The sequence below is a fragment of the Pectinophora gossypiella genome, chromosome 8 (genome assembly GCF_024362695.1).
Source record: "Pectinophora gossypiella chromosome 8, ilPecGoss1.1, whole genome shotgun sequence".
Classification (NCBI taxonomy): domain Eukaryota; kingdom Metazoa; phylum Arthropoda; class Insecta; order Lepidoptera; family Gelechiidae; genus Pectinophora; species Pectinophora gossypiella.
The window spans coordinates 13973406-14000449 of NC_065411.1; the positions used below are offsets into that span (position 1 = coordinate 13973406).

General features: G+C 38.9%; 1 protein-coding gene across 1 annotated transcript in view; it reads left to right on the forward strand.

Moving 5' to 3' along the window:
* The window catches only part of LOC126369289 (unconventional myosin-XV), a 140265-nt gene that overhangs the window by 32814 nt on the left and 80407 nt on the right, over window positions 1-27044 (forward strand). The window contains exons 2-8 of the mRNA XM_050013646.1: window positions 2857-3013; window positions 17406-17656; window positions 18317-19422; window positions 20070-20233; window positions 21083-21312; window positions 22459-22677; window positions 25902-25990. Of these exons, the coding sequence (XP_049869603.1) occupies window positions 2858-3013; window positions 17406-17656; window positions 18317-19422; window positions 20070-20233; window positions 21083-21312; window positions 22459-22677; window positions 25902-25990 (2215 nt within the window). The 5' untranslated portion in view covers window position 2857. The remainder of the gene's footprint in view (window positions 1-2856; window positions 3014-17405; window positions 17657-18316; window positions 19423-20069; window positions 20234-21082; window positions 21313-22458; window positions 22678-25901; window positions 25991-27044) is intronic.

The following is a 27044-nucleotide window of genomic DNA, read 5'->3' on the forward strand; positions in this document are numbered from 1 at the left end:
CTCTTTAATTTTAATTTTTTTTCTTTTTTATTACTTTAATACCGTAGTATTGCCACTGTTTAATTAGTATATAAGTATAAGTACATAGATTGGGAAGGCACTGTCTCCCAAGACACAGGTTTGCCTAGTTTGGGAGACAGGGTTTCAATGCATAAAAATGTAAAAACTTATTTCAATAAACGTTATTATTATTATTATTATTATTATTACTTTGAGTTTGAATTCATGTTTGAATCATAGACCATTATAATATGTTCATAAAGAGAAAATTTAAATTGAAAAAACACGGGGTTAAGCGCAGGTAAGTGTTATAAAAACAAAAAATATTCTATGTGGTTTTGACGTTCGTTTCATAGTTAAAGTTAACTTATTGGTAATTTCTGCAGTGTCTGAATTTAGTTCATAACATATGCGCGTATTAAAAACTTGATGCAATTGATCTGTTAGTATTCAATAACTATTCAAACACTTCATCATTCCAGTCACCAGCACTAGCTCAGTACTATGTGGACCCGCTATGCGGCGCGCCGGCGTACGCGCCGCCGGCCTGCGGCTGTGCCCCGCCGCCCCCGCCCATCTACGTGACCCTACCGACTCCGCCGCCCATCTGCGTCACTCCACCTCCCCCGCCGCCGCTGCTGGTCGAGATACCTCAGCAGCCCCCGATCACACTGACGCCGCCGCCAACGCCTCCGCTGATGGTCACCCCGCCGCCGCTTCCTCCTCTAACCATAACTCCTCCTGCTCCACCGCCGATTAGTGTCAACCCTCCCCCGCCGCCGCCAATGTGCGTCACGCCGCCTCCCCCGCCGCCGATGTGCATCGAGCTGCCGCTTCCTCCGCCGATGCTGCTCGAGCTGCCTCAGTCTCCGCCGCTGCTGATTGAGCTCCCGCCGATAATAGTGCAGCCGCCGCCGATGCCGCCGATGCAGGTGCAGCCGCCGCCCCTCCCCCCAATGACGATCCAGCCGCCGGCCCCCGCGCCCATGATGGTCCAGCTGCCGCCACAGCCCCCGCTGTCGGTGCAGCCGCCGCCGCTGCCGCCGATGTCGATACCGCTGCCGCCGCTCCCGCCGATCGTGGTGCAGCCGCCGCCCCCCTGCCCCATGACGTACCAGCCGCCTCCGCTGGGACCAATCTGCGTACAGCCGCCCCCTCCGGCTCCCATCCAGGTGCAACCGCCGCCTCCGGACCCATTCTGCCTGCAGATCCCCGCGCCACCTCCGGTGTGCTACCAACCGCCGCCTCTGCCCACCATATGCTGTGTGCCGGCCTCATACCTGGGCAGCGCCCCCCTGCCGCCGCCGCCCTGCGCGTGCGCCGCCCCCCCGCCTCCTCCCTGCGGCTGCGGCCTGTCCGCAGCGTACCCGGCTCCCATTTATTTATAATCCAAAACAAGATCACATTTCGTCTGTAGTTTATAGAAATAAGTGTTTTTTTTAAAGTACTTAATGCAAAGTTATGTATTTTAAAAAATGAACTAAAATAATAAATATACTGTTTACTATATGAAAGTATACGCATATTTTAATTGCATCCATTCCTTTCTATATTTAATAGGACACCTATAAACCATATTATTTTCATAATTTTAGAATCTATCTAGAAATAGCTACTTCAGGATCTGTTCTTCAATTACTTATTCAACTGTAAACATTAAGTGGTAGATTTTTTCTGATGAATAAATAATTAAATGAGTTTGTACCTACTCATAAATATTGCATTTTAACATTTATATGGGTTTATTATAATCTATAAATCAGTTGAATAGAATTGTCCATTTGATGTCATAAAAAAGAAAATCTTTCTGAAGACTCCAGAACGAGTTTTGGGTCTGATTGAGTTACGTTAGTCCCCTTGTTTTTGAACTTGCTTCACAAAAATCTTTCTTCTTTCACTTTAGGAACTTTCCGCGCACGGTAGTGCAACAGACAAGTTCTCTAAACACCGACCGACCGTTTATCATGTGTGTAGATATGTGTCAACTTTTGCTATGAGAATTTATTTTAACGACTTCGCTGGCGTAGGCTTAGTGACGATAGATCGAAGAATTTCATATGGACAGGAGGATTCGACAATGTATCTAATGGTTAATAACATGCTCGTCCCGGCTTGACAGGACCTGGTTCAAGTCCCGTCTGAGTCAGATATTTTTTAGATTTAAATTTGTCTTTGTGAGGGAAACTCATAAAAGCATCAGTGAGTGCTATAAAAAAAGAAAAATCCTGTTCTAACGCAGTGTTGTGCTACTTACACTTCTTCTCAGAGATCGATTATTGCAAGATAAAATGAGAGAGCAGTGGTCGAATATTGTAGGATAAAATTCATCATCTCCCTAGCGTATTCCCGTTTTCCACAGGGTCCGCTTACCTAACCTGAAGATTTGACAGGTCCAGTTTTTATAGAAGAAATTGCCTGGCTTACCTTTCAACCCGCGAAAGATAATCCCAGCTCATTACCTGACCTAAGTCATATAATATTATTTATTATAAGTTATTTTTGAATGACATTTCGGCGCGTCTCATTGAGGCTACTGGCGATACGAGAGCTGGCAGTTATTTTGCGCAGAGAATAGGCCTGGCAGTTCAGAGGGGAAATGCTGCCAGCGTTTTGGGCGCTCTGCCTCAGTGTGGCGCGCTGGAGGAGGTTTTCTATTTATAATTAGCTCGTGTTGTTGTTTTTGTAATTTAATGTGAATAAATAAATAAAGTATTATTTTATATCCGAAATACATTTCTCAGGGATTTGAGTTTCCTCATATGGGTATTGTAGGTTCATACTAAAAAACTAAAAAAGAATATTAAGTGAAAATAACCTTTTTTATTTTTTTATTGATTGGTGTCTCTTTCCTTGCAGGATGGCGACCCCGGGAGGGGGCGGAGGCACCGAGTGGTCGGAGGGGGCGGCGCTGTGGTTCCAGCCGGCCGGCGCCGCCGCCCCGCTGCCGGGCCACCTGCTGGAGGTGCACCGCGCCGCCAGGGTACTGCTGGTCAGCGCCGTCGTCAATGGACAGGTGAGACCATCATCACAGTGGCATAGTCGACTATAATATAACCCTCGTCTTAAAGTGAAACCTTCGTTAGCGCCTTTTTAAAAAATAATCACTTTCTGTTCAGAGTTAAACTTGAGCCCAGACCAAAGTAAACAAAGTGCGCCATCCCAATAAATGTCAAAGACTTAGCAATATTGCTTTTTAGATGAATCGGTTCAATGTGGCATTTTTAGCCCTCCAGATGACAAGTTTGGCACGATGAGTTCCCATTAGCAAACAGTTACCGTATTTTCGTTTTATTCCAAGCTTCAGCTTTCGTTCTTTCTTTGATAAAAAGAGTTATGAACGCAATCACGACATTCTTAACATTTCTAAAAGTGTTACAATCACCCAACTTGACGTGCGGTATCGATAAATCTTCATATTACGTGATCGCGCGTGAGAAGGGCGCAGGCGCATCGCGTGATCTATGTCGGCGATCTATCTGCGTGTGTCGACGCCGTTAGTTGTCGCCGAGTTTCTATCCGGCTGCCAATGACGGGCCATCTTCATTCTAAGCTGGATCCACATCCATACTAATAATATAAAAGCAAAAGTAACTTTATTTGTTTTACCTCTAAGCGCTTAAACTGCTGAACACATTTAACTGGAATTAAGTATGAAAATAGCTTAACACCCGAGAAAGAACGTAGGATAGTTTTTATCCCGGATTGAATAGTTGAAAAGTTGTCTCACTGCTGAAAAAAATGAGTCTGCTTGGCATTTTCTCCTTGAGTCTGGTCCTATGCTAAAATGAACATGGCCCTTACATGCCACCTGCTTGACTTGGTCCACCGATCATATCGGTGGCACAGAATATGGAATAATATTACACAACTCTACACTTCTCACCAGCGGCTGAGCTTGGTTTTCTTCACCCCCGTCGAACATCGTTTAGTTATATTATATACTTATACCTATCGTATTGCGTATTAAAGTGTACCATAACGTCAATGTGTAGTGTCTATGTAAAACGAGGTGTTTTGTATGAAGTGTCTGGGGTGTGTCGGTGGTCCTCCTCTGGTGCTAAGATGTAATGTAAACCCAGCTTTAAATATCGATCTATTTTGTGAAAGATACTACGCACTCTTTCGTCAATTTATTTTCTGCAAAATATAGGATTTATATGCCGTATTCTTATTTCATAAACATCGAATGCATTTGCTATTGTACTGGAATCGGTATTTCTTTTAAGCAATTTGTCAAACTCAAAAATATTTTTATTCAGTACGTAACATAAGACTTTAAATCGTCATTTTTTATATAAATGTTGCTGTGGCACTTCATTCTACTATTTGGCAGGTTTTGACATTAATATTGTTTTTAGATGAATTACTTTATTATTATTATTAGCCTGTATGATCCCACTGCTGAGCAAAGGCCTCCCCCATATCTTTCCAAATATCCCGGTTCTGTGCGAGCTCTATCCAGTCTCTTTGATAACCGTCGAGATCATCGCGCCATCGTTTCCGGGGTCTACCACGTCTACGGTGTCCGTCCTGTGGTACCCAGTAATTGCTTTAATGTGGTTTTAAAATTTTAAACCCCCTTGTTGTGGTACGCACCGTGTTAAAGTTCAAATCGAATAAAATGATTGCCCTCATTTGCGTGTAATTATCATAATGATTGCATGAAGTGCATAATATGAGTTGACATCGCATTTACCTACTTATTGCGTGTCATTCTGTGACATTGCAACTGTAGCCGTGTCAGTAGTCGTTAAGCCAAGTTCGAAGCATCCGGAGCGGCTTAGTCTGTGTCTATACTTAAATGATACATGACATACGTCACTCCTGGGCACAGGTCTCCCCTCAATCAACCAGAGGGGTATGACGCTGCTTCTCTGCGGGTTGATGGAGCTGTTCTACGGCTGATAGCCGGGACCAACAGCTTAACGTGCCCTCCCAAGCACGGCATCTAATGTTGTTTAAAATTTTGTACTGGGTGAGAGAGAGCCGTCAGCCCTCCCCTTTTTTCCGGCCAAGTAGTTAATGTACCTACTGTGTGACACTTCGTGACACTGCGTAAATACTGAGAATAATGGCCGTCGAACAATGTCAAGGCAAACGTAGAGTGCAGTGAGTATGTTTGTACTTTTCAACAGAATGTCTAGTTTACTACAATTAGTGATTATATTTCAATAAAGATCTGGGGGCACGGCAGTGTCCCCACCAAGACGAGCAAAGCGAAAATCATGGGCAGAACACTACCAACCTTTTCTCATACATAACTCAGGTTTGGATTAAGTATACATTATTAATTACTTTTTACAATAGCCTCAATGCGTTAAGAAAGATCTGTCAAAGTACATAAGCTAGTATTGTGGAGTTCATTAGCATAGCGATGTATCAGTCGAGATTAGGCTGATCGATTCTGTTCTATCTAACAGTCATCATCATCATCATCAGCCCATTAACGTCCCCACTGCTGGGGCACGGGCCTTCCCTATGGATGGATAGGGAGATCGGGCCTTAAACCATCACGTGGGCCCAGTGCGGATTGATGGTTATTAACGACTGCTAATGCAGCCGGGACCAACGGCTTAACGTGCCATCCGAAGCACGGAGGAGCTCGAGATGAAAACTTTTTTTTTGTGGTCACCCATCCTATGACCGGCCTTTACGAAAGTTGCTTAACTTCAACAATCGCAGACCGAGCGCGTTTACCGCTGCGCCACCGAGCTCCTCAATCTATCTAACAGTACCTAGAAGTAATTTTGATATTTTGTTAATTATTTATGTAGGTACATTTATTTATTATGGCATTTTTTTAAACTTATGTTATATGGTTTTAAAAAGATGAACCATATCGCTAGGTTTACAAGTACTATTAACAATAATTAATATTATGAAATGATCCCAATAATAAATTAAAACTTTCTCCTTGTATCATAAGAAGATTAATTAATTACGTAAGATATTTTTTTATCGTAATCGACATCAACACCGTTACCCTTTTCCTGAAAACCAAACCTTGTTAATTTCAATAATTCTTATAAAAAGTATGGCGACCTTTTATTTTGAGTCAACCAAATATCTACAAAAAATAATAATAATCCAGTCACATTTTGCAGTTTTTTTTTACCGAATAACCGGTATATAAAATATACCTAGTATGCAAGCCAGTCGGTATAGCGGACTGCAAGGTCGGGGGTCGACCTCAGTTACTTTGTTGATTAATAATGGTGTTGTGACGATGTCTTTAGATTTGAACGAAATTGTTGTTGAATCTTGAGGATTTTTGTTTTGTTTAGGTTAACCCTGAAAAAGATTTTTTTTTAAGTTTGTATTCCATGTTTACAAAGTAAGCCACGTATCCATTTGCAGAAAAAGGTAATCAAATCAAATCTTTTTATTTTGCAAAAAGTGTATATGAATACTGGTTGGCAATGTCAAAACAATATTAAAAACAAATGAAAATTTATTTCTTTTTATCGTCGCGTTATGGCGGATAAACAAAAGTTTTTAGAATGACCAACCGGTTTATTTTTTTTAAATTCTGTAGCTCCTGATTGCAAAATCCAAAATTATACTTAATTCTTTATAAAAAAAAAGTAACTAGGTATGTTTGTGTTTATTTTTATCTGTTTAGTCTCCCTTGATTTTCGATCCCGAGGCAGCGTGTAAACCAAACTATCTTACAAATGGCTTCTTAAGAGTATAAATTATACGGATTAAGGCGGCAATACGGACAAAATTGGAGATAAAAGGCCTTTTTCCACCTTTTGGGTTTAACAAAAGCGATTGAAGGCAGGTAGAGTTGGGCGAAGGCACTCGCTACAAGGCCACTATCGGAATGTCGACGTAGACTCACCGCCTAGGCATTTATGCCAGCCTGGTACCTCGCCGGTGTTGTGATTGGAATTCTGATGTGATTTTAATTAGAATTAAATTTATTGCGTATAATAATTATTAACTGCAATAAATAAGCAATAAAGTTATGGCACACACATTTACAAGAAAATAAAAATTAAAGTAAAAAAAGTAGGCATTTTCGATGCGTGAGTCAAACTCGCACTTTTGAGCGAATTTATTTAATGTTTATAAGTAGAAAAGGAATTCTAAGTAAGTACCTACACATTTCTCATCAATCATAAAAAAATCGCAAGTTTAGGTATGTTTCTTACGGGATTGTCAGAAAAATGTTAAATAGGGGTACTTGCCTATTAGGAATAAAAAATTAAATTACATTTCACAGTGGGTATAAGGTTTTTAATTCTTAATGTTAAAATTATAAATTCAAATTTTTTATTTTTTTTTAAATTGATTGCGGGTCTGGTTACTAGACCATTGGCCGAAAAGTGGTACTTACTTTATAGACCTTAAAAAGGCGTTCGATACAATTAGTCACAATATCTTGATAGAAAAGCTCAAAAATATTCGTATCAATGGAGCTGCCCTTGATATGTTCAAAACATATCTAGAAAACCGTTTACAAGTTGTGAAAATTGAACAAAACCAAAGCTCTTTGAAACCCGTAACATGTGGCGTCCCCCAAGGATCTGTTTTAGGGCCCCTTCTATTCTTAATATATATCAATGATATACACGAAATCGGATTGAGGGGACAGCTTACGCTATATGCGGACGACACGTGCTTGTTCTACTTCGGCAGCGACGTTCATGCTATAGTGGAATCTGCTCAAAATGATTTAAATAAACTTAATGCTTATTTCCAAAATAATTTGCTAACAATCAACACGGCTAAATCAACGTACATTATATTCTCCGCAATCAATAAAAAAATTGCTAGTTTCAAACCCTTAACAATAAATGGTGACATCCTTAATGAAAAACATCAAGAAAAATACCTTGGCTTAATTTTAGATAGTCAACTTACTTGGAAACCACACTTAAAAAAATTGAAGTCAAAATTGTCATCTTTAACTGGAGTCCTATACGGAGCTACACGTTGCCTACCGCGCCTAGTAAAATATACCATCTACAACTCACTCGTCAAACCGCACATTGACTACCTAATTGAACTATGGGGGTCGGCCGCGAAAACTAATCAGATAAACCTACAGAGGTCTCAAAATAAACTCATAAAAATACTTTTTAACTTTAAACGTTTAACTCCCACAAAGAAAATTTATAAAACGACACATATAATGAATGTCAAACAAACCTATACATACAATACCTGCCTACTAATAAGAAAAATAATAAATAAAGACCTACATTCGCAACTTACCTTCACAAAAAAAGTAACTGTACAAAAGCGTATTATGAGACGGGCTAGTTTTCTTTGCACTGGACGACCAAGGACAAATTATGGAAAAAAAAGTGTAGTTTACGAAGGAGTGCAGCTTTATAACCATCTACCCACTGAGATTAAAAATACTAAAACTCTAAATATCTTTAAAAAGGCATTAAAAGCCCACATTCTTAAACATTATTAATGGTTTTAATCGTAGTGTGAATCTTGTGTTGCTGGTGGATGGAACAATTAAAGTGTCGACGCATATGGAACAAAGATACCTACCTACTAATTAGTATAGTAAGTCTCGGAATGTTATTTAAGTACCTACCTACCTTAGTCCAATTCCAATGTTGTTTAAACTACTATATTATGAAATTGATTGTTTCTCAGTAAGCGAATCAAATGTATTCTTTTGAGAAATAAAGTATCTTAAACCTTAAACCTTACTTACATAACAAAACTGAGGAAAGTAACGATATATCTAGACTACTAATAAAGCTACTAACTTAAAAAAAAACATACAGATCAATTTAAATAATATACAAAAACCATTATTTTTAAACATTAAAAAAATATTTTTTAATTAAACTCGTGTTTATTTTTTTTGATAAGAGAAGTATTATTTAGCTATAATTAATCTGTCGGCATGAATGTTGATAACCCACTAATTTCACACCCGACTGCTTACCTCGTAGATAATCTTATGTGTCCGATTTCCCAATTTAAATTGACCATTTCCCACCATAATATCGAATTATGCTAAATTTACAGGAAAGGCTATGTTTTTGTTGTTCGAAATCAATTATTACATCAGATTATATAACCGATTTGTAATGTTAAGTCATGTAAGCGTAATACTTATCGCCTTTATGTCTCGGTACTAGGCACTGTTTGTAAAGTTATATGCATAAATAATACAGTAATTAAGTACTTAGGTACAGTAGCGGTCCTCGCAAAACATTTAGGTGGTGCGAAACTTCATAGTGGCACCCCTCAGCCCCTTAAAATATTACATTTTTCGGTTAGTTTACAGCCACCGAAATTTACCTAGGTATATTTAAATCTTTTATGTTGTTTACGGCCACCCGGTGTGAGTTTTATGTGGCCGCAATATAAACCGATGAAGTTAGTTTGCGGCCAGGGTGGACCAGTCTTTGTTCAGTAATTGTTCCTTTTCACTTTTTAATTTATCATGTTGTTGGTCTAATCTTCTTACATCGTGTGGGTTGTATGGTGGATTACCAACCTCATCAACCCTGGTGTCAGGTTTACTACTTAGTCGCCAAAGCAAAAAAGAAACTATTGAGTCGACATGACTCTTGTAACGACTGCGCACTTACATCAGTAAGTGGTAACCCGTGCCAACGGATTAACGTGCCTTCCGAAGCATGGATCGTTTATTTTTCGGACAATCAGGTGATCAGCCTGTACACATTGCACACTGTTTTGGTTGGTCTGATAAAACTCGGTAATACGCGAGTACTTAGTCCATCATGCGATGCTGTATTTCTGATTAACCCATTTGGAAACACAGTCGTGAGTTTATATTTTTTTAAATTGATTTTTATTTTTTAAAGTAACCAGTCGACTACTCTATATCCACCATTGCAACAGCGCGGGGCAATCTGTTTATTATTTTTATTTTCAAACGTAATTATATTCTGATTGAGTGTTACAAATCAGTGTCTTTGTAACACGTTGCTTAAACTCGTAGATAAATAAAAAAATATAACAATTTCATTGCACCGACCTTGGATAAGCGTTCAGGCAGAAGGAAAATGTAGAACAATGCAACTGTTTTGGTTTATGCACCTATAATGTGGATTTCTAATCAGATTGTAAATCAGCGGATAAGAAACGACTGGTGTGTGAATAGCAACATAAATAAATCATCAGCGTCGACCAACAAACCACCAACTTAATTTGACAGGACTAAAACTAGCAGCATCTCTTTCTTGCACGTATTGTAAGTGAAGGACGGTACTAGGTAATTTAAGAATAGGCTAGTTACCAACTAGTCATATCAGTTACTTTTTACTTTTTAAACGTCAAAACACGAAATTACTATGGAATTTGTATGAAAAAGCACCCTGTGACGTCATAGAAAAACGTGATAAAATGTCGGACTTATTGTTGCGTTTTTCTTGACTAAAATTCGTAAATAAGTTAAATAGAAAAAAGAAAATGTTTTTATTTAGTTTTAGATCTATCTTTATTTAGTAATCAGAATTTCGTAATTTATCTTGAACCTAGTACACGACCCAATTGTCAAACTATCAAACTAAAATTAGATTAAGTTGGTGTCCACTCGAATAGGCACTATTGTTTTCATCTTATGACTCCAATATCAGAAGTGACTATAAGCTATCTTCTTACGATTTGTTTTTATGTTTTTTTTCATTTAAGTATTTTTAACGTTTCCGATAAAAAAGTAGAGCGAAAGTGCTATTAGATGTTGTCATAACATAAACAGCCTATATGCGTCCTACCACTGGGCGCAGGCATAGAATAAGGAATAATAATTACGAATAGAACGGCAACTATCCGCTCCCCACCAGCGGCTGAGCTAGGTTAACCTCAAATCATTTTAAAATTAACAGTTGTCAATCATCCGTCCCTTTCCTTTTCGGCGGAAAAGAAAATGACGGGTATAACTTAAAATAAAATTAGGAGGTGTCACATTTACATTTTTATTTTATTATTCATGTTATAATTTTAAATAACTAAAAATTTAGACTAAATTTAAATGCTGATTAACTGCAAACTGTACTATTTTTATGGCAGCAGATAAATGAATTATGAATTAGGTACAAAATGAGTAGGTATGTAAGTGCCTTTTTTACTTATTGTAGATTTGTCGGAGATGGCATTAACTACTTAGCCGGAATATGTAAGCGCCGTCGCCCGACAAATGATAGGAAAATCATTGATAACTTCTGAACTGGGTTACGGCTACGAGACGTACACGTAATGGCTGGCGTCCGTTATCCCTGGTCAACAGTTACCTCTATCCAGGCTACAACTGGTATGTGCCTCGCAGCATCAGTTATACGCAACCGCCGTGGAACACACTGGCTTGTCGTTTTGTAAATAAACTCCTGGTGTTTTAGACGTATATAGCTAGATAAGCAAGTGGTATAATTTGTGAGGCATACGTTTATGTGTCCGAAAAGTGCACCTTAATAAATAAATAAGTAGAATATATTAAGACAAAAATGCTTAAGAAATAGGAATTATGATTCTGTGCGTGTGTCAGAAGTATTTGTTTCATAGTGTGTAAAACGAAACGTAATTTTACTTATACTTATTGTCACATCATCATCATCAGCTCATTAACGTCCCCACTGCTGGGGCACGGGCCTTCCCTATGGATGGATAGGGAGATCGGGCCTTAAACCATCACGCGGGCCCAGTGCGGATTACCACATAAATTGTCAAATTACCTCTACCACAATCTACCTATCTGAATAAATATAGAATCCATACTAATATTATAAATGGGAATGTGTATGTGTGGGTCTGTCTGTTTGTTTGGCCGTCTTCCACGGCAAGACGGAGCGATAAATTGACGTGATTTTTAAGTGGAAATAGTTGAAGGGATGGAGAGTGACATAGGCAATTTTTTGTCACTTTCTAACATCCCCACTTCCCTAAAATTGGGGTGGAAATTTGTATGGAGCATTCCGCAATTTTCAAGATACAAAGCTAAAAAATGGCATGCGGAATATTTGTGACTAAAAAAAAAGTCGTGCATCATTTTGTTTTTAAATCTGCCCGCAAATCTTTTAAAGTGGGGGGTGCAATTTTAAATGTGACTTCTTTCGCATTTTCCAAGCTAAAAATTGGTAAATTAATAAAGAAGAACCGTGTTACCCCTAATTTCACGCGAGCGAAGCCGCGGGCAAAAGCTAGTGCCAAATATAATGAATTAATTCAGTAATCCTCATGCTTGATTAAAAATAATGCTGTTTCCCGTATTGTTTTCTTTCTACAGCAAAATATAAATAAGAATTCGCTTGTTGTCAATATCATTTCCAATTTCCAAGTTGTAAATTACAACAATAATTTATTCATAATATTCAAATACACAACAAGTTATAGTCAAACAAAATATGTTTATTAATGTTTGAACGACAATGTAAAATCAAAATAAACAAAATTGTTTTTATTTTTTTATGCATTTAACATTTATTGTTGGCCAAGTTTTGTTTACTTTGCAAAAATGTGGCTGGTACCAAGTTACAAGGACCTATCGACCTATCGTCTGATGCCAAGTGGAGTGAGGTGCCTTTTGAACTGAACTCATTTGAACAATTAACTCATTTGAATAAACTTTGTGTGAATAAGCCCTATAAGTAATTAAGACAAGATTTGCGTAGGAAATATAAAGAACCGTTGGCGCGTAACTACTACCTACGGTGAGCGCACGAGTAGATACATAACACCGAGATTGTTTAATGGCATACCGTCTGAACTGATCGATTTTGCGAATATAAGTAAACCTGTTTTTAAGAAAAAACCCGATACCGACCCCGCCGGCGTGGTCGACGATTTCCCTCATTCAGCGCTTATCGCTATCGACCTCTCGATAGGGTCCATTAATTCTTTCAAATATTTTTCCTCTCAGACGACGCCCCCCTGAGCCGAGGTTCGCGCCCTACTGGGCACCCTCAGGCCTGTTGTCTTAAACGTTGTACCGGGTGAGAGCCTTCAGCCCTCCCCATTTGTCCGGCCAAGTAGTTAATGCCATCTGCGGCAAATCTACAATAAGTCACATCAAAAAAAAAATTAAGAAAAAAAATTGAAGACCTTTTTGTTAAATAAACTGTAACTTCACAAAATTTTTTTTTTTTATAAATATTAGGTAGAATAGACTAGATATAGAAGTATAGATACCAACAAACTGTTTTGCAGTTTGGCGAAACATATTTTTTGTAAAACTGAAGTGTATATTTTTTGAATAAATTGAAATAAAAAGGTCACACGCCCTCAATAACAAAATCAACAATACGGCTAAAAGAGTTCTTAATTACCTATGTCGTTTTGTCGATTGGTGCTAATATAATTATGAACTCAAAAAAGTCATGTCGTTCTGTCAAAATACGAAGAAAGTCACATGACACGGATGTTAGGGAAAAAACAAACTTATCGATTTCAACAAAATTGATTGAATCGATCTATAATTTTATCATGTTGCGCATGCAAGTGTCGCTACTGTTGAGTGTTCTTAAATTTTGACAGTTCCCCATACAATTTGAGTAAACAATCATATTTTGGCTATACTTTTACACTATAAGCCTTTGCGCTGTGTTTAACTGCAAAATCGTAAAGTGTTATATTTATTCCCTAAAGATCAGAAAGAAGAAAACTTCGATAACAACCTTTCAAAACCAATCAAAACTGCCTTTTTCCAACTGATGGTTTTTCTTTCGTAACTCATTCTTCAGACGGGATACACTCCACGTTGGGAGCAACGTGGAATAAAATGTGGAGACATTTTGTATAAATTTATCACAAATTTTAGCTGGACAGTATGGAGAACTGTCTCTTAGGAACACTCCACAGTGCTGCAGCCTGCATTTAAGCTTCTAGTTTTTATTCTCATTGGGTACTAGGACAAGCGTATAGATAAGCATACAACTTAGGTCAACGTACCGTTTTAAGTCCCGCCGGTAGATGAGCCATATACGTACTATTATAATCAAGGTTAATAACATCTATAACACAAACTTAGCCATCTAATGCGCGTACGCTTCGCCCCGACTCCGAGAAGTTCCCCTGAATCTCTCGACTCCTGCGCTATTCTGGACAGCGACAGCTCTTATAAACCTGAGAGTTCTCGGCGCCAGAGGAACAGACATAGCGCCCCGGCGGAGTTGCCAAGTTCGGAGGGATTGCCAAGCGTGGCCAAACTGCCAAGATCGGCCAAGATGCCAAGGTCGAGATCTTACAACGACAGAAAGAGCTCGAGCATGAAAGAACGACGTTGGAGACAGTCTTCTGTGTCTTCATTGAAGAACTTGTGCTTAGATGTCTTGGTTCAAAACGTAAATACCTATTTTTAACTTTCGAGTTATGAAGCGGCTTAGATACACTTTGTGTATTGAATACTCCGATATAATAACACTGTCACGAATGCTTTCCGACTAACTTAATGCGATCATTAACCACAAAAAACCACTTCGTATTAATTATTTAGTTTTTATTGTTTATGGCAATGGGTCGCTTAGAACTATTTAGATTATTCAATGAAGAAAGCAACTGTCCCGTTCCCGTTTCCCGCCAAAAAGCCTATTTTTTTTCTTTTGCCCATTTGTGAGTCAGACTAAGAAATCATAAGACCATGCTGCCTAATTAACGTTTTGTAATATTAAGCGCCTGTACTAGAATGCAGAGAATCTTCAATTAAAACGTCCCGTATGTCAACAGGTTATCATTTTAATCCTCCATAAATGATTATTGCAAAAACTTTTCTCCGTAAATCGACATGTCTTGGTAAGTTCACTACGTAATTACACATACGTACTGCACGACAGGGTTTCTCAAACTGGGCGCAGGTAGACCTTAGGGCACAGACTATACAGATCCGAACACATGATAACCGGAAAAGTTTCCCAGTTTTGGCAACCTAAAAGCAACCCTGCATCATTCTATCGTTATTGCATAATATACTAATGTATATTAATCAATCAAATCAAATTAGGCCCTATCTTCACATAAAATACATCAGCCGGGTCTACATGACAACCGCGCCGCGCGCGACGCGAATTATATTGAGCGCTTCGACCAATAGCCGTTTGACGTCCATCTACGTAGGCTTAATTCGCGTCATGCAGACCCTTTTACTTTTTGCATATCGTCGCCTTAATATAGTGAAAACCTCGTACAAGCGCGTTTTTTCAGAATCATATTCGGATGTGATTTCTTATAACAAAACCTCGCAATATACCTACACTAGCAGTAAGGATGTTTTGTTGAAAATCACATCAGAATGTTTTTCCCACTCGTTATAATCTGGGAGTCTTCAAGGCTAGAGCGAATAGGTAAACGTGATCCGCCTTAGACCACATCGCTTACCATCACGTGAGAATGTGGTCAAACGCGAGCCTGGCTTTGGCATGGCTTTTCAAAAAGGCACTGTTTTGACTTTCACTGTAATTCGACGATATATATGTATGTACGAGTGGCTAACAGTTTGAGAAACCCTTGCTGCACGATACTTAGAATCCAAGAAATGCGAGGAATGAAGGACACATAACAGTACGCTGGACATATTCCAGTACTAAGTAATGATTCCGCTTACTCAACCATCAGATTACGTATGTATGCAAACCCAACGACATGCATTCATTTGCAAAACGATTAATACGCTTCCTTCAATACCATTGCTGGTTTCCAATTGTTGTTCTAAATAACAGCTGAAGTAAAATACCAATGGATGTGTTAGAATGGTGTAGATAGTGAAGTGACGAGATAACATCGTGGAGTTATGATGTTATGTCACAGTTACGCCAGACGTTGGGACCTAATAATTTTCCGGCTCGATGCCGTTCTGTGTCGTGTTAGAATACGGGCACTACGATATTGTAATAAGGTATTAATTAGGTTTATTTCCACAAATACACATGTGGAAATATTAAGATACAATACCAAATTCTATATTAAAATTGGAAATTATTTTCAAATCATACTTACGATGCGGAAGAATTTCAATTTACTTTCATCAGTCGTAAAACAAATCCATTTACAAAACGATAACACCATCAATTTAAAAAATATAAATGATTACACAAATACTGCACTTTTCACAATATGCATGCTACTTATCATGGTATAAGAAGACCAGGTATGCAACTGACAGCAAGCATTTCAAGGTTAGCCCAGCTGACGTCACCCCAACCTGCGTTGCAATTTCGTAAAAAAAAATTACCCACGACCAATGTTTTTAATTTACTTTGCAAGCAAAATTTTGTACTTTTAGTAAAAGATTAGCATACATTTTAATGATTTTTGTATATGTGACAAATAATAAAATTAAATAATATACATATTAGTCAGTAATTCACTTAATTTTCAATAATAAAATTGACGTCTCTGGAATGTTGGAGATACCAATTGAATGGTAACACTTACGTCATCAATGGGCTAGGAATGGCCGCTTGTCATAGGATAGGCTAGTTTCCAACTAGTCAAATCAGTTACTTTTTACTAAACGTCAAAACACGAAATTACTATGGAATTTGTATGAAAAAGCACTCTGTGACGTCATAGAAAAACGTGACAAAATGTCGGACTTATTATTACGTTTTTCTTGATTAAAATTCATAAATAAGTTTAATAGAAAAAAGAAAATGTTTTTCGTTAGTTTTAGATGTGTCTTTATTTAGTAATCAGAATTTCATAATTTATCTTGAACCTAGTACACGACCCAATTGAGCATACCTGGTCCTTATACCATGCTACTTATAATATATACTGCGCATCAATACATCTTACTTAGCTGTAACATTCAACATGGCGTCATGACCTATGACTCACGCAGATGCTACAATCGTGTCAATTCGACCTTGCGTTGACTTCCTACAGTGTAAACAGTAAAAAACAAACTATATTTTCTATTAGTTATTGATAATTTGGAAGGGTAATACAAAAAAATATGTCTGATATGTGGAATAGGCTACTTGACAATCTAGTCAAATCAGATGCTTTTTATTGAAACACACAGACCTTCATCAACCTTTAACTGGTGAGAGAATAGTTAATGCCATCTGCGGTAAATCTACAATATGTCATGTCAAAAAAAACCTCACCAATGAACCGGATATGGACCTTACCCTGCTCCGTTGCCACTCATTACTCTCTTCTCTTGTCTCTTACATAACATAATACATACATACATAAACAGCCTATATACGTCCCACTGCTGGGCACAGGCCTCTCCTCATTCAACCGGAGGGGGTATGGAGCATACTCCACCACGCTGCTCCAATGCGTGTTGGTGGAGGTGTTTTTACGGCTAATAGCCGGGACCAACGGCTTAACGTGCCCTCCGAAGCAAGACACTTACAAAGGACAGTATCACTTTGTGAGACTGTTCTTTGTAAGAAGTGTCTTTTCTCTTAGAAAATAAAAAATATTCTACCATAAACTAACACCCACTTTCCCCCCTACAGCCCCAGACCTTCGCCCTCCAGATGGGCAACGGCGAAGAGGAGGGCGACCCGGTATGGCCGCGCGAGGAGCTCGGCCCCGCCGGCGTGGACGACATGACGCGCCTGCATGACCTGCATGAGGCGGCCTTATTGTGGAACCTCAAGCTACGATACGAGCAAGGTCTTATCTACACGTATGCGGGGTCCATATTGGTCGCTGTCAACCCGTATCGGCCTGTCGACGCGTTGTATGGCCTGCAGACCGCTAGGAGGTAAGAATAATGCTTTACTTATTTAGTGCTGTTTCCAGTACACACGACCTAATTTTATTTTAAGTAATACCTGTCATTTTCTTATCCGCCGAAATAGAAAGAGACGGGTAATCGATAGGCATAAAATTTATGGGACACACGACAATTTTAGGCAGAAGTTTCAAAACCCGATATAATTAAGTTGACGCACTCTTCAAACGGATTACATTGAGCGAGATGCCTATTTTATTCGCCCGGGTTATTCATTCGTTTTAAAACTAACAGTTGTCAATCATCCGTCCCTTTTTAGCGGAAAAGAAAATGGCAGGTATACTTAAAATAAAACAAGATAATTCTTTAACGCATAGATCTCTAGTCGTTATTGGTCTGTGATACAAAACGTGTAAATATTGTTAGGTCACCATCCTTGTAAGATCTTTTCTCAAAGCGACGTAATTTTTCGTAGATAGATAGGGGTCAGAAGCGCATGAAATCGAAAAGCCTAACGTTAAATAGATTTTTCGTCATGTTTCACTAAACTCACAGTACACTTTAAACGAGAAAGGTATTACTTCGTACAGTAATCAAAATTAATTATTTCTTTTGGAACCATTTTCTTTTATTTCGGTGCAATAAAATATATTTGAATTGGAATTTACAAGTCCATCTTCTACGTTCCAGGTACCACGCAGCGGAAGCACTAGGCGACCTCCCGCCGCATCTATTCGCCATAGCGGCGGCGGCGCGTGCGTCGCTTCCACAGCCGCAAGCCGTGCTCATCTCCGGCGAGTCGGGCGCTGGCAAGACAGAGTCCACCAAACTAGCCGTGCAATTCCTGGCTGCAGTAGCTCCAGCACCTCCCGGCCGTGCCCCTGTCTCTGAACAGATCTTAGAGGCCGCTCCTCTCCTTGAAGCCTTTGGCAACGCCAGAACCCCAAAAAACCACAACTCTAGTCGTTTCGGGAAACTCCTCGAACTCTATTTCAAAGATGGCGCGCTAGCCGGTGCGCGAGTCGCCCACTATTTACTCGAAAAGTCCAGAATAGTAACGCAGTCGCCGGGAGAGAGGAATTATCACGTGTTTTATGAACTACTGGCGGGACTGGACGAGGAACAGAGGCGTTCTAGAGGTCTTTTATCAGCTGAGCATTATTTCTACTTAAATCAAGGCGGAGATTCAGGAGGCGCGGGTGCCGGGGCCGACTGGTCCGCGTTATGCGGGGCCATGCAAGTGCTCGGCATCGGGGACTCGGAAAGAGAAGACATTATAAGAGTTTTAGCAGCTGTCTTACATTTAGGAAACGTGTATTTCCACCGGAGACAGTTGCGTCATGGACAGGAGGGAGTTCAGCTGGGTGGGGGCGCGGAGGTGCGCTGGGCGGCGCACTTGCTTAAAGTACCAGCTGAAGCTTTAGCGAGAGCATTGACCACTAGAGTAACAGCCGCTAGGGCTGAGCGGATGAGGTCACCACTGCCCATTGACCAGGCGTTAGACGCGAGAGACGCCTTCGCCAAGGCTCTATACTCCTCCCTATTCAACTGGCTCGTCCTAAGAATCAACTCGATAGTCCACCGCGGTGGTCTGCACGACGCTCACAGAATATCTCTCCTGGACATCTTCGGGTTTGAAGACTTGGAAGAGAATTCTTTCGAGCAGCTCTGCATCAACTACGCCAACGAAACGCTGCAGCATTACTTCAACAAACATATATTTAAGTTGGAGCAGCAAGAGTATCAGAAGGAACGACTGGAGTGGTCGAATCTCACGTGGAATGACAACTCTCCAGGTAATTAAATATTGTACTTACTAATGATCAGGACAAAGTGTCGTTTAAAAATCCGATAAAAAAACAAATTCATAACCTATATCTATAGATAGATCATAGTGTAAGCGTTACCCTAATTTTAATTTTTTCTTAAATATTTCTTCATACTTACATATATAAATCATGCCTAAACCATCGCGGCCACTAGACAACTTGAAGGCACTCCTGGGGGGTTAAAAAGGCCACATTGAAGCAATTCACCTACAAAAGCAATATTACAATTTGACATTTGCGTATATAAAAGTAAGTGCGCAATGCAAACAATGGCCTTTTTAACCCCCCTGCTAATATTTTGTCCTAAGAAATATAATTAAGTAACCGAAAGGTACGGAGACAGCATCAAACCCGTCGCTCAAATGGGAGGTCCCTAGATATGATGAAAAAATATAACTTAATCATACAGGCACTGCTGACAAAGAGTTTAATAATTGTAGATTTGTCTTGGACAACATTATTGATTGTACAAAAATAATCAACAGATCACACAACACACATTAAAAAACAACATTAAATTATTCCACAAACAATGCAGTAACTTAATCATCATTTACTCCCAGTTTACACGAATAGTGTTTTAACCGTATTCTACACAATTCCTCACGTTTCAGTGATCCAACTGCTGAGCAAGAAGCCAGTGGGCATCCTGCACCTGCTGGATGATGAGAGCAACTTCCCGCGGGCCTCCGACGCGTCCTTCCTCGAGAAGTGTCACTATAACCACGCGCTCAACGAGCTCTACTCCCGACCACGGCTTGGCGCCAGCGAGTTTGGGGTAAGTATTTCAACGACTATTTTTGGTATGAGCACCGTAGATTGAACATAAATGCTCAAAAAGTTTGATGAAAAGTTAATCCAAAAATAGCGAAGCGTCTACGTGTAGTACGCAATTAGCCTGCCAACTGTCAACACAGAGACAAGCGCGCTAAAAAATAAAAGGCTAGTTCCAACTAGTCAAATAAGTTCATCATCATCATCATCAGCCGTACGACGCCCACTGCTGGGCATAGGCCTCCCCCAAGGATCAAATAAGTTACTTTTTACTAAACGTCAAAACAATTTGTATGAAAAATCACACCGTGACGTCATAGAAAACCCGTGATAAAATGTCGGACTTGTTATTATATTTTTCTTGAATAAAACTTATAAATTATAATTTACATAAAAAAAAAAAAATGTTCTCCGTCAGTTTAAGAGAGATTTAACACTCTGTCTTTATTTAGTAAGTAATCAGAATTTCATAATTCATCTCTGACCTAGGAAATTATCCAAATTCATTAGGAAATTTTTCTTCTTCTCTTGTTCTGACATGACTCATGTAACGACTACTTACTTACATCAGTATACGTTTTGTATCCTTACAACTAGATAGAAAAGGGAAGGGAAGGGGTGAAGGAATTGGCCTTTGATAGTCAAGAATGGAGAATGCTACACCGACAAGAGCGTGGCTCTTAACTTTTCGAACGCCGGAACGCAGATCTCAACCAAAGACAATGTAAAGTATATTGTGTCTGGTATCTCTAGATAGATGAATTTAAGTTTACTATTGGTGATGTCGTGACATTATGACGAACCAACCCCTTACCAACTTAATTTATTGTTTTTAATCACGTTTCACTTTCAGATCAAGCACTACGCGGGCCAAGTGTGGTACAACGTAGATGGTTTCCTGGACAAGAATCGCGACGCCTTGCGCGCTGATGTACTAGAGCTGTTGTGTAGCAGCGAGGTGCCCCTCGTAGCTGAGATGTCAGCACAGTTACGGGCACAACATGATGCGAATAAGACGCTGCCACGCGGCGCCAACGGGAGGTTCGTCACCATGAAGCCGCGGACACCCACAGTTGCTGCTAGGTGAGATATAAGTATTATAATAATATAAGATAATTTGAGAAGCTCGGTGGCGCAGAGGTAAACGCGCTCGGTCTGCGATTTTTGAAGTTAAGCAACCTTCGCAAAGGCCGGTCATAGGATGGGTGACCACAAAAAAAGTTTTCATCTCGAGCTCCTCCGTGCTTCGGAAGGCACGTTAAGCCGTTGGTCCCGGCTGCATTAGCAGTCGTTAATAACCATCAACCCGCACTGAGCCCGCGTGATGGTTTAAGGCCCTATCCATCCATAGGGAAGGCCCGTGCCCCAGCTGTGGGGACGTTAATGGGCTGATGATGATGATGATGAGAAACAATTCTTCTAAAAATTATCATCATCCCTTATTCCACTCTAGGTGTACAACATGTATTCCTCTTCCATTCATTTGTGTCAGACGTCTTCTCAGTATTCACAGACAATCCTTCTTTGTCGTGCCCTATCTATAAACTTTCATCTCACTCTCAAAATTTTCATAGTAATAATATGCCTTTCATCCCTCCTTTACGAGCCCATACCATGCTATGCTAACCTGTTGCTCCTCAATTTCTCAGTAACTTCGATTCATCCAAAAAGCATTTGACATTTGCGCAAATGAAATAAGTGCGCGAAATAATATCTCCATAATGGCCCCGATTCCTGCAGACACATCCTAATTTTCTTTTAAGTTATACCTGTCATTTTCTTATCCGCCGAAAAGGAAGACGGGTGATTGATAACTGTTAATATTAAAATGAATGATTGAAAAAATTGGCATCTCGCTTATATGCAACCCATTTGGCGTGCGCTGTCAACTTAAAATTCTGTCGCGTTCTTGGCCATTATTATAATTTTTTATGCCTGTCGATTGCCCATCCTTTTCTTTTTCTTACTTAAACTTAACTTAACTTAAAATAAAATTAAATAGTGTGTACGGTCACGAGCATTAATATGTATACACTTTGGTACCATGTCACATTAAATTTTTTGACAAATTGAACTGTAAGTCTCACTAAATGTTAAATATGCTAGTGCGACAGAGTCGTAAAGTGGGTATATTATATTGCTCATGACTGTACAGGAATCAGCACCTATATCTCTGTAATACCTATCTATCTATCTGTAATAATATCGGGCCTAAATCCTTTCCAACAGATTCTCCGACAGCCTCCACCAGCTGTTAGACTCCATGTCTCGCTGCAACCCGTGGTTCGTGCGTTGCATCAAGCCGAACACCGACAAGTCGCCGATGAAGTTCGACATGCCATGTGTGCTTGCGCAGCTACGATACACCGGCATGCTCGACACAATCAAGATCAGACAGATGGGCTACCCCATTCGGATACCCTTCCAGAACTTTGTTGAAAGATACCGGTATGTTCTTCTTCTATCGTTTGGGTTATGAGATGGATGACCTCATCCATGGTATAAGAAGACCAGGTATGCTCAATCCTACGACAAGCCGCCATTGCGCGCCCTTGATGACGTAAGTGTTACCATTAAATTGGTATCTCCAACATTCCAAGGATAATTTATTATCGAAAATTAAGCGAATTAATGACTAATATATTTAATCACTTTTATATAAAAATCATTAAAACTGTACGTAAATCTTTTACTAAAAGTACAAAATTTCCTTGAAAAGTAAATTAAAACATTGGACGAGGGTAATTTCGACGCCAGCTGGGCTAACCTTGAAATGCTAGCTGTCAGTTTTGAGCATACGTTTTCTTATACCATGAGATAAAACGTTTTTTTGTACTCATAATACCTGTAGATACAGCTGGGGAAGTTAATTCTCTTAACCTGGGGGTTAAAATGGCCACTAGCGATGGGTCGTTATCGGTTTTTGAGATAACGTAACGTAAGCGTTATGTGATTTCCAATAACTAGTTTCTTAACTAGTGATTTTTATAACTAGTTATTTTCACAACGTTCTGAAGCAAACGTGATAATTGTAACGTAAAATCGTTTGGTTAGGTAGCAGTATAACTTAATTCTTCTTCAGTCGTTTTCATCTTGTCATTACGAATATTGTAAAACCAGTGATTTTGCGTGAGTAGTGAAAGTAGCCAAACATCGACGCTATGCCTTAAACATAAGAGTGAATTCGATTTAACTTTATGGCGTTGTGATTAAAAGAGTTATTGAAGACCAAAGACCTTGTATAGAATAGACGGAGCATATTTAAGACGAAAGAAAAACATAGGTTTTGTCTTTCGCACTCATGTGAGCCGTCATAAGTTAAAAAGAGATAAATATACTATCGTCGTAACGTCTTTTGTACTCACGTAGCGGGTTTGTTATAGAAACGTACCTATAGTATATGTTTTTGTATCAGAACCACTAGTGCCGTTCCATGTCTTTATCGACATTATTATTGGCTAAATATTTCATGTTAGTCCAAGATCTAAAAAAATATACATTACAAATTGAATGATTAATTAAATACAGAAATAACGACCTAGTATCCATACCTGGGTGGGTAGAACCACAAGTAAATTAGTTAAAACGATACCTATTTGTACCCTGATAGAAAGATACCTAAGAAGAACCGTACGTTGCGGTGACAGATTCAGAACCACTTATTCAACGTAATTATCATGGACAAACTTGTTAAAGGTCAATTTATCATTTTTGAATCTATGTCATTTCGCAAGGTGTTATGGCCGAGGAGGTCGAGGACGGTCCATCTAGTCCACATATACTATAGTATCATTTTAATACGACATTGCGGCCACCCTTTGGTTGCTATAAATCACATACCTACCCTTTTATAAAAGTTAAATACACGTTTTTCATTGACTTGACCGGAAATCGAATCGGCTCTCGATACAAGAAGTAGACGACCTTCTAGTATATTTCGGGGATTATCTCAATGCGATTAAAGAATAAAAGCACTTCTTTATAAGATTTTTATTCAATATAGTTAGAATACAATGACTACGAAGCACTGAACAATTCCGACTTTTGGTGATAAAAAAAAATATTTCCTCTTGTTCACTTTCTTTTGAAGTGTATAGTGTCGGCTCTGGTCGTTATAACTTTACCTGCAAGAATGGCACATATTAACGTGGAGCACACAAATACACAAGCATTGCATGTTTACACATTGCACATAGAAGGAATAATCACAGGTAATTACAAAAATAGTTATTCATACTAATTATTTATAGAAGGAATAATCACAGGTATATCACCAAAATAGTTATTCATACTACGTAATTATTTTGTGCAATAGAGAATATTTGTATTGTATTGAAATATTTTTTCCATGCTAATGTAGAATACAAAAACGAAATAGCTGCAAATTTATCTATAAACTTATAACTAAACTTAAACTCACCTTATGTGAGATATGTGAGTGAATATTGTTGGTACTGCATCTCTATGTAATATTTTTGTTTGGTATCCTGCTCGATAGAAAGCAAGATACATCGAAATGTAATTAGCACAGGCTTAAATAAGGAGAAGGCGTCCTTCAGAAGAGAGAATCATCTCGTTTCATGGTGTGAATCTAATTGTTTCTTAATTTCTTGTTTCGTAAATTAGGATGTTTAGGAAATCTGGAAAATACAATATCTTTATGTAATCTTCATCCAAATCGGAAACAGGTCGAAAAATAAATTAAACGTGAATAGAATAACGCAACATGTAGATGTTACATTCAAACATAATATTATGTTATCGACATCAAAGGACAACACTACTTATAATACTTTGGGTACATGATCTGTCAAAGCTGATTAACGTAAAATGTGAAATCAATTATTTGTACAAATGTGACGGCTTTGCTGAAAATATGCGTCTGCATCGTGTTTAGGGCTCAATAAACTTTACAAAAACCAGACCAGGTAATGTATTTCTTGCACACAAACATGTATTATGTGGTCGATAACTTACCCATGGTGAGACATTATTTGATCGTTCTCCATTATAACACCCATTCTACTCTCACAACCAATAGCTTCGCAAGCCATGGTTCATAATGAATAACTATTTCACAGATTTTTTATATAAAAAGTTAAAATAATGTCTCAAAACACCAAAAAACTAACGGCAGGTTTGGTATCCAGCTGGCTACCACAACATCTCAAAACGGTCAACACTGACGTTCTAGACAGCGGTGTTTGTCTATGTTTGTTTCTTTTTTCCACAGAGATTGTTGCCATAGGGAAGAAAGAGAGCTGTGATAGTTTGATCGTCACTCTAAAATATTATCCGTCTATTCTATACAAGGTCTTTGTTGAAGACTGATGCCTATTTCGATCGTTTAAATGGCGTTATGAATATCACTAGTTTTTGTTGTAGTGGAAAACGAGTGATCACTGTTCGAGCTCGTAACTGCATATATAACCAGTTATGGTTAATAACGCCCATCGCTAATGGCCACATAGAAGCGATTCATCTAAAGAAGCAATAGTGCAATTTGACATTTGCGCATTTAAAAGTAACTGCGCAATGCAAACAGATGTAAAATAGCAATATTGCTTATTTAGATGAATTGTTTTGGTGTAGCCTTTATAACCCCCCTGGTCTTTATTTAATGTACTAAACTGTGTGTAAGAATAAATAGTACCATAACCTTTTATCATCAGGTACCTGCTGAAATCCACCCCGCCTCGCTCGACGCCCTACCGTGAAATTTGCAACTCCATTCTCGCCGAGATGCCCCCTACAGGAGCCGGTATGTACTCGCTTCCAATTATCTCAATCTACTTAGACTGGTAGCACCTCGGACACTGCATTCAAAAATCTCATAGATAATAAATAGCCCTTTTAACCCCCCGGTTCTGAATAATAGTCTAGGGGAGTTAAAAGGCCACATCGAAACATGTCATCTAAAAAAGCGATTTGCAATTTGACATATGCGCATATAAAAATAAATGCGCAATGCAAACAAATGTCAAATAGTATTATTGCTTTTTTAGATGAATTGCTTCGATGTGGCATTTTTACCGCCTAGTTCTGTTAATCAATGAGTTTGAGACTTTTTGGCGGGAACGTGAACGACATGGTTGCTTTCTTCATTGGATAATCTAAATAATTAATACGAAGTGGTGTTTTGTGGTTAATGATCGCATTTAGTCGAAAAACATGGAATATTCAATAAACAAAGTGTATCTATCTATCTATTTTCGCTTCGTGACAAGCCGCTTCATAACTCGAAAGTTTATGTGGACTTTTGAGTTAATTCGTTTGGGGTTCAGTGTAGGAGTCTGCGTCGGGGGTTGGGGCTTAAGTTTCAATGTTATCACCTTTCATAATTTCATTAATCATCATTAAGAAAAAATAATATAAGATTGGCTGTATAGGCATAATTCCCTTTGCCTTGCCCTTTCGGGAAAACCAAAACAAAAAAAAACAATACATATACCTATGTAATATCCTAACAGCAAAGGAAATCTACTGAAGACTAGGCAGCATGGTCTTATGATCTTAGCCTGATCCTCAAATGGGCAAAAGAAAAAAAAAACTATGTAATATCCCTGTGCTAAGGTTATTTGTTTTACGAGTGCATTCACACGTAAAGCCCACACTTATTGAACACTTATGCTAGATACTATAAGCGAGTACATATGCGAATCATGTTGTTAGTCATTCACTGCCGCCCACGAGGCATTGTCTGCCGACAGTTGGGCAACTTGTAACTCCATAATTAATTATCTGCGATTCTCATTACAATTATGCGTCTGCGGTTTTGTTTGCATTTCATTATTAATGGCAATGCAATATTAAAT